The sequence below is a fragment of the Tachypleus tridentatus genome, chromosome 6 (genome assembly GCF_004210375.1).
Source record: "Tachypleus tridentatus isolate NWPU-2018 chromosome 6, ASM421037v1, whole genome shotgun sequence".
Classification (NCBI taxonomy): domain Eukaryota; kingdom Metazoa; phylum Arthropoda; class Merostomata; order Xiphosura; family Limulidae; genus Tachypleus; species Tachypleus tridentatus.
This window is the reverse complement of record NC_134830.1, coordinates 98,246,028-98,255,275: the sequence shown is the minus strand read 5'-3', so window position 1 is coordinate 98,255,275 and position 9,248 is coordinate 98,246,028. Positions and strand designations below refer to the sequence as shown.

Genomic DNA, 9,248 nt, shown 5'->3' with positions numbered 1-9,248 from the left:
TATACAATAGCAAGTAATGTAGTTTTCAACATCAAGCAATATTTGGTCCATAATATTATGTGTACAGGTGGGAGTCAACATGTGCATGCCATGAACTTTTATAGAGTACCATTCAACATAGTATTATATATTTGATATTAAGAGTTATCAACTATTTGTTTTACCCAACAATGTTGATTTAGTAACATATATTTTGTGGTAAAGGAGAGTAGATACCAGATACTGAAACAAACTATAGGTATTAATCTCAGAAGTTATGCAAACACGGTGTGTGAAGTGCATGATAGGGGAAAAATTATTCTTGCACTCCTATTTGTCAGAATTAGGCTGATTTTGAAAATTTACAGACATAACTTAAGTACAAATACTTTTGTAACACATGATTTTTGTGGATAACAGACTTGTACGTTTTACTAAAAGCTTGCCATACTTTGTGTAGATACACATAGTGAAGTTGGAATTGTAAAGAACACTAGTAGATGCCTGTTGAAACAATGGTACTCTTCCTAAAAATAGTGAAGAATAAATAATAAAATGTGCAGTCAACCCAATCCTTTGAATCAATGTGTATGTAATATGATTATCTAGTGAGCAATTTACAACCACCTTTTGTCATTCCATGTAAATTACATTGAATTTATTTTTAAACAAAGGAGACTGAAAACAGTACATTGTTAGCAACTTTATATATATGTATGTACATTTTTAGCATTTTACATATATATGCAATGGGTGCATCCAACACATTAAAGCTGTCAGCTTTGCTAAGTAGCCATTTGAATATATTTTGCTGGATGCTATTATTTCTTATCATTTTACTGAGAGCAAGGAAAAACTACAATAAAAGTGAGCATATTTTGACAATTGTTTCTTGTATAATAGTGTCAAATGAGAAATATTCAATATATTCCATGTTGTACAATAAAATCATGCATGTACGTAATATCTACATGAATAAAAGTATATATAAATTAAACAACAAATTTAAACTCAAACACATTCCTTTCTATGGATTTTCTTTCCAATAAGTTGATCGAGGAAGTCACATTTTTTCATGAAATTCCCTCATAAAAATGAACATTTTTCTTTTAAAGATTTTTCTGAAATTCATGATTCAGCATGTATGAAAACTGATGGATTTTCATTGATATTCAACTTAAAAGTTTAGGAATTGCAGAAAGTTTTTCTGTAATATACTTCTGAAATGAAGCATTTTGATATAAATATCTTTCTATGATTAACCACTCAGGAGACAGTATGTGATAGACAGACACATGGCTATTATATATACATATTCTTTCTCCAAGACTGGGTCAGTCCAATGGGCAAAAAGAACCCTTGAACTATATAGTATGTTTAGAATAACTTACATCAGATAGGTTGTATCTGTAGCAACTACAATGTGACATTTAACTGCTCAGTGAAAAGAAACACCAGAATGTGACCAAGTTTTTTTATTGCAATAACTAGAGAAACTCACATCTACATACACTGACTGACTATTCAATGAAAATAAAACAGCTACTGAGTGCTGTTTCAAACATGATACAAAACCCCATATATATCATTATACACAGTGTATTTTCAGCAGCTATTGAATGTTACGTTCATCAATAATTTGCTTCTTATCATATCCAAAAGAATGACTGCACTCTTTTCTATAATTTTGTCACTGATTATGTAAAAAAAAGTATGAAGTATGTATAAAGTAATCAAATCTTGTGGAACTGTGACAAGTTGAAGTACTGTACTATTTCTGGATGTCTACTACAGCCATCTTATTCCACTGAAGATGTTTTACCTAGAAATCTTGAGGTACAAAAAACAGAAGAAACACAAACTATCAAATATTTATTTGTTCAGTACAAAGACAACATGTACAAATAATGTGTATGCTGGAATGCATGACAACTACCTGTAGAGGATAATGTTTTGAAAGTCTTCCATCTTCTGACAGAATGCTTTTGAAATGTGCTCTAGTTGGTGCTTTTTACAACAGATAGTTATCATCCATTCCACTTCACTCTTCCTACACAAACTATCAAAAAGTCTCTACAAATTTACAGTGCCACTCAAAGCATTTTTCAAAGAAATAAATACCAGTTTAATGCAGATTGATATAGTAATTGTTTAAATTAAGCTACTCAAAATTTCACATAATTTTGTACACTATTCCTTTGATTCAAAAGAAAGAAAAATTATGTAATTAGTATTTATGATTTAATAGTTTTTCAAAAGACAGCTTTTACCCAGGATTAATTTGAATATTGCTGAAAGAAGTTATTCAAAAAAGGTTCAATATAATTACTTCCAGTTCTATAGTGATTACACAGATTTATAGTGAGATAGCAGAAAAAAAAAAAGATTCCTCAATTTGAAAAATAATACATCTTTAATCTGTTACATTAAAAACAGTACTGTGCAAGTAGTCACTTGTCATCCATGTATATAAGAGGTGAAATGTCATATTAATCTATCCTACTCATCAATCTTTGACAAAGGGTATATACCAAAAACACTGCTTTGTACAGGCCTTGTCTGACCTTGTTTTTATGTCACTGATCTCCTGGATCATGAGCTCTACTCCAGTTAAGAGGGGTAAAAATGTATGTACAGGTTACTATGAGCTAAATATTTACAATTTATTTTCCTTGAGTTTGAATAATATTATTATTCTTGCTCTAGTGTTTGTCATGTGTTGAAATTTTTCCCTTCAGTTTCAGCAGACAAAAGAGTCATACAATAAATTTTAAACAATAAAATATCTCTACAATAAACTAAACATGACCAGAATTCAGGGTTAAACTTAAAAATTGAATACATGTTATTATTCTTGCTCTAGTCTTTGCCACATGTTGCCATTTTTCCCTCCAGTTTCAGTAGCCAAAAAAGTCATACAATAAATTTTAAACTGTAAAATATCTTGTACAATAAACTAAACATGACCAAAATTCAGGGTTAAACATAGAATACCCAATACATATTGTGAGCATGTATTTGAAGCTATGCACAAGAAGTTACTGAATGAACATATTCAATTTCAATGCTCTATTATTATATACCTACTTTGAGAAAACTAGTTGGCTTCTTAAAAGATCAACAACTTTTGTATGACAAGTGACAGTAAAATGATTTTACAAATCATAAATAAAAACATTCACAACTCTGAACTCACCATAAAAAACAGGACCATAGGAAGACTTCCAGTGGACAGTCATCAAAGTTAAGATAAAAAAAATCATAGGTCTTTGGTGTCTTTATATGCAGATAAGAAAAGACAATGGTATTGCAGGTTACAAAAAACTTAACAATTGGATAGTCCACATGGTAGTAAGAAAGGGTGAATTGATCAAAGCCCGTTTGGGGGCATGGCATGCTAATTCCATCACTTAATTGCAAAGCAAATTGATCAGCATGAACCCAAATAACTAAGGGTTTGGAAGATAGTTAATGTAATAAGGAAGGGCAAAGTGAATAAGAAATAAGTGACAAGAATAAAACAATACAAACCTGATACACGAAATCCATAAAGACAAAGACCTAGGAGACTCCTGAGGATGGGAATGAGAAGAAACAACAAAGGCTAGGGGATAGAAAAAGACAATCAAAGTCCTTGTCCACTTGCACATGCTCAGCTATCCCAAAAGGAGCCTGAGTGATATCTGGGGTCAAAGATTGTCCCATGTATTGTTCAATCTCTTGACATAAAAGGAGGTAAATCTACTGTTGGGTCACCACCACACAACGCCTGAGAGAAAACCTGATTGCTGGTGTAACCCCAAAGTTGTAACATTAACTTCAGAATTCATTGACAAAGAAAAGGTTTACCAAAGTCGAGTGCAGAAATAAAGTGACTATAATTAACTGATAGATATTAACATAGAAATTGGGTTAAATAAAAGCAAATTAAATAAAAAAAAATAACCACTTTAAGAGGAGAACAAAGCTGAACAAGAAGCATTAAGCATACAAAAGATCAAGAACTCAAATGCTGTCAAATGTAAAGTGATAGTTCAGTAGAGGAAGATAGAGGGAGTCACATGCATTGCTTTTGATAAGGATATGACTATGATGATTTCCATAAGAGAGAATTTCAACTGGGGGAAGAGAGGCTATGGCATATATAAAAAGTTAATATATAAAGGGCAGCACTCAACTGGGATGGCTGATCTTGTGAGGAAAGGTAAGTACTGTATTGCAAGTTGGAAACAGACCACACACAATTATTATTCATAATTTTTTTTTTAATTTCAGTTATTTTTCTTAAAACATGGAACAGTAAATAAAAAAATATAGCAAATGATATCTACTTAGAATACAAGCCTCACACATCTGATATAACCATTTCAACTTCCACCAGTCATCAAACTTCCAAGGAAAAAAAAAATCCAGCCCAAACACATTGTAAAGGCTGGGAGGTGTAAATAGAATAAAATGTTTGATGCATGATTTATTACCACACATTCATAAAATAGTAGTTGAATAAAATTTTAAATGTAAGTCTACAAACTTAATTACATGCCCTCTGACCCTTACCAGTGTTGGCAGGATTAATGTATTATTCTATTTTTGGTGAGAATGGTATGACTAGAGGACACAAATCCAATTTTTTTTCTACTAAGCTAGTTGGCCCTTAGAATCAGTAATCTTTTGATGTATTGAATGTAGTACACTGAAGGGAGTTGAAGTTGATAAATATTTCAACAGTGAGGGCTGGCTGCGAGTTTAGAGAATGGGACAGTCTAGATGAACCAACATGTACTTTGCCTCAAATGTTCTATGTTATATGACAAAATGCCATCAACTGTTAAACTTTCACAAGATTTTACTCTTAGGTGAATGATACTGTTATGTCAGCTTAAAGTAAATCTAGTAAATGTATGTATTTACTAACCTTTCTTCATTCAGGCAGAAACTGAGAACTGTTATCCTCAGCACAAGAAAGACAAAATCTTTTGCTGAAGAAAATACTGCATTCCTATGTAAATTGACAAACACAATTTATGTTAGAAAAGCAATGAATCTGAAAGTGATATAACGTCCCTGAAGTATACACTAACTTCTCTGTCAGCAACTCAACTAATATTATTTACACATTATATTCTACAAAGTTATATTTTAGTTAAATAAATCAACCTGTGGTCAATTTGTTTCTTTCTATTGTTGTTTAACTCGAGCTCTTTGTTATTTTACCTAACTTTCTTAAAATGCAGTTTGCCAAAATTTTTATATGAATGGCAAAAAGTATGTGATGCAGCATTAAAAATGTAAACAAAATCTTGCAGTTAAAACATTTGACAAAACTGTTTTGGTAATAACAACAGAAACAATTTGAAGAAACATGAAATAACAGTAACATTGGTTTCTATTAGATGGCATTGTATGTAACTTTGTGTAAAAACCTTAAAAATCTGTTAGATTTAAAGAAGGATAGTAACTCAGAATATTATTTAATACAGAGAAATTTCAATGACCTCAATTCATATTTTTTTTAATTTGCTTTAATAGTTGCTTTTTTTACAGTAAGCTTATCTAACTTTGCCAATACTTTATAGTAACTGTAGCCATTTTATATCATATGTTTACTTCCAAAGCAAGACTCATTCACACATACCTCTGCTTGACAAACTACATTTTTACAAAGGCTACAATGTCCACCTAAAAAAAGGAAAATCCCTTCTCCAGTAGGAGAAAAGGGATCTTTAGCAATGTAAACATCTTCGAGAAACCTGAAAAACAATATACATATAAATAATTTTCAGAAAAAGGTAAAATGTTCATTGGTGCTCAAAACTGTTTCACTTTTTAAAGAACTTATTAATTTAATATTAATTAATTCCTTCAGAAATACGATGCATGACTGTTTTCAATTAGAATATTAATAATTGTTGTTCATCTTAACCAAATAAAACTTTATGCCTATTTTTTGTTTATGTACTGCTTATCACAATTAATTAATATTTATAATTATTCATAAACATTTCATCCTAAACAAAATATTCTTAATTTTGTTAGTCTTTATTCTAGCATTTAAATAAAGTGGCAATGGGATATTATACCCTTTTTATGGTTATTACTTGTCCTTTATTTTTTAATAGATGCTCCACATAAATCAACATAGTTTTCCTAAAGGTAACAATAACATTCTTGGTCTTAAGTCCAAAATTCCTATAAATTCTGTTTGATACATGTAAGTATTTTTGAGTTTTATCAATAATCACACCTAAATCCTTCTGTGTTTTTCTCTCCTACAATATTAGTTCTTCTGTGAGGCAGCAAGTCCTTTCAAAACTTTCATATCCCAAGTGTTTAAATGAGATTTGAACAAAAAATTCAATGAAGTTAATAACATATTAACAACAAAAATTCAATTGGTCCTTTGAAGCTGGCTCTTACATACCCACTCCTGCAAAAAAACTAACACTTCAAATCCATACTTTATTACTATATAATATCTTTTTTAAACTTATAAAGAACTGTCCTCAACTGCTGCAAATGACAAATCATTCCAAAAGCTGAATCTATATTAAAACTGGAACTTAACCTATCTTTGGAAGACACACTTCTAAAACTGATATTCATTTAAGTAAAATTACCCTATTTAGTTGTGTCTGTAATAGAAATGTATGGCTATTTAAGTTATATTTTAGCCTGTGCATTGTTTAATAGAAATTTTTTATAAAATAAACTGATAAATGGTTTAAAAGTATTTTACATTTCATTTCAATTTAAGTTGGCAGAAGTAATTATTAACTGATATAATCCTATACTTGACAAACTGAGCCATTACTACCATGACCAAAAAAAAAAAAAAAAAGCCAAATCTATCATTTGATTCAACTTGTCTGTTGAATAGTTCATAATAATAAATTAATTTGTGGCACTGATACAATATATTCTTCAAATTCTATATAAATATTAATTCACTGGTATGAGTTAATTAAAAGGCTATTACAAACATCTAATCCATATAAGAGCCAGTGTGCATCATATCACATCATACTTGGTATCTCAAAATAAGAGTCATGAAAGTCAAAATGTATTTGCCCAGATAGTATGGTTTGATATTGCCTGTCCATTACAATTTTACTGACAGGGATGAAAGAGGGGCTATGTGAGAGACAAGGTTGTGAAACCTCAGAAATGTTAGTACAGGGTGTTCAGAAAGTCACTGTGCACTTATATATTTATTAACAGACATGCTTCAATATAGAATACAGGAGGCAAATATGAATTACAATTATAAACAATGTTGAAAGTGACCCCGTTGGCATCAATACAGGCCTGGATCCTTCTTATTTTGTTTCTAAACACTGCTATCAGTTGCTGACTTGAAATAGACTGAATAAAATATGATTACAAAACTGCACAGTGACTTTCCAAACACTCTGTATAATAAGCCTAAAGTAAAGATGTTATGTGGAATCACCTAGCCTAGAGCCAAGTGCATATAATTTATCATGAGAGTAAAAATATCAATTAAATTTTAAACTTAAATTATTTCTGAATTAAGCTAATTTTGTTATATCACAACATTTTTAATAAAACACAAACATCTTCAATCAACAGAGGTGCTAAAGTAAGAAGTTAGCAGTTACTTTTCCAGTTTTGTTGTCTATACATTTCATTTTATCCTTCCAGTACATGACTAACAACAAGATTGGATTATATTTTTGTCACTAAGCAACATTACATAAAAGCCATTGTTGGAACAGTGTTACTGAAATGCATTGGCTTTTCTATATGTTAGATGTTAATCTAATTGATTTTTACCAATAATTATTCTATGAATATGCCATAAAAAACATTTCATGAATTGTTTTGGTTCAGAAAGAATTTACCAAAGTCTGACTGCCTCAACTGCACAATTCTGCCTCTTTGGTTGGTCATGTTTGATAATGCAAGTTTAATTTATTTTGAAATATGAGGTTGGGGTATATATACTATGGGATGAGAGTGGTACTACTTGCCCAGTCATTTTTAACGGTCTTACACACTAGTCACTAAGTATTTTTGTTTAAGTGCCTATAGTATATTGGTATTTGAGTCTTGGCTGAATAATTCCAACCTTTTTAAAACTTTTCCAACTTTTAATAAATGTTGAAAAAATGTACACATCAAGAATTATTATAATTTTAATCCTACCTAAGGATATTTTCCCATGTACACCTTTTATTTAACAATCACATGGTTAAAAGATTAATCTTTCATTAGGGTTGTTTCGGATGCGTTATTCGTTTCGTTTGTATCACCCATTCATACTCGGAAACACGACTTGGTAACACCAGTATGTCGAATACATATATTACAAATTACGTTTAACATAAAAAAATTCACAAATTATATAAGTTGAAAATATAAAACAACAGCTTCAAGCGGGTAATGTTATAATTACTTTATGATACTGATAGCACTCTCACAATATAAATATTTTATTTTTTTATGTTATCAAACCTATCTTATAACATACAAAATGGACTTGAGAAATGGAGGACGTTTTCCAAAGTAGTGAAAAGTTTCTGTCATTCCACACCTATAACAAGTAAACTTTCTGCAAGAATTTATTTCATTATTTTCATCCCCAGTAGCTTTTGCCATTTCACATCATACTTCACGTGATAAGCCTATGGAGCTTTTTTTTTTTGTCAGCAAAATAACCTAGAATCTACGTATTTTCCCAATCAAACGAATACGTTTTCATTGAAAACTGTGGCCCTCTAACAAAAGTTGGTGAAGCTATATACGTACGTTTTTATTAAACATATAGTATCATCTTACACCTTCATTTATACATAACACTAAAAAGCCTATTTCAGAATCGGATTATCTTTCAAGCAATGATATGACGTTGTTTGAGTTGTTGTTTTTTAACTTAGTCTCTAGTTGCGATCATAATAGATCCAGTAGTAAAATTTAACCCTAGTCCGTCGACATTTAATTCACCCATGAACAAAAGACGATTAGAAGCGGGTTTTAGGCCGTTAGGGACCAGGTAGGGTCAGATTCATTTTTGACCTCTTTCTCCCTTCTGAATTAATTATTTAAAAACTCAAAAAACTGCGAATGCTGATGATTATTTTCTAACACAAAGCACTTCGCCTTTTCGCGGTCTTGTCCTTGAATATAAACTAGTAGCATTTAATGTAATTTTAAATTATTCGCTCTATTTAGTCACAAACACACAGTATTTCTCTGTAACTAGTTATGTGAGATCACAAATAGTTCCAAAATTTAAATCACACTTGTTC

General features: G+C 30.6%; 1 protein-coding gene across 2 annotated transcripts; it reads right to left on the bottom strand.

Moving 5' to 3' along the window:
* Positions 1–1,439: 1,439 nt before the first annotated feature.
* On the bottom strand, positions 1,440–8,732 carry LOC143253145 (cysteine-rich DPF motif domain-containing protein 1). 2 transcript variants are annotated; one of them, XM_076506483.1, is made up of 4 exons: positions 8,471–8,732; positions 5,615–5,729; positions 4,895–4,978; positions 1,440–1,809 (listed from the first exon to the last, which is right to left on the bottom strand). In XM_076506483.1, exons 1-3 carry the CDS (start codon positions 8,596–8,598, stop codon positions 4,901–4,903), a joined length of 321 nt encoding a protein of 106 aa, XP_076362598.1. In that variant the 5' UTR covers positions 8,599–8,732; the 3' UTR covers positions 1,440–1,809; positions 4,895–4,900. The 2 variants fall into 2 exon arrangements, with proteins under 2 accessions (XP_076362598.1, XP_076362599.1); XM_076506484.1 differs by having other exon boundaries at positions 8,534–8,727.
* Between the last annotated feature and the right edge of the window lie 516 nt (positions 8,733–9,248).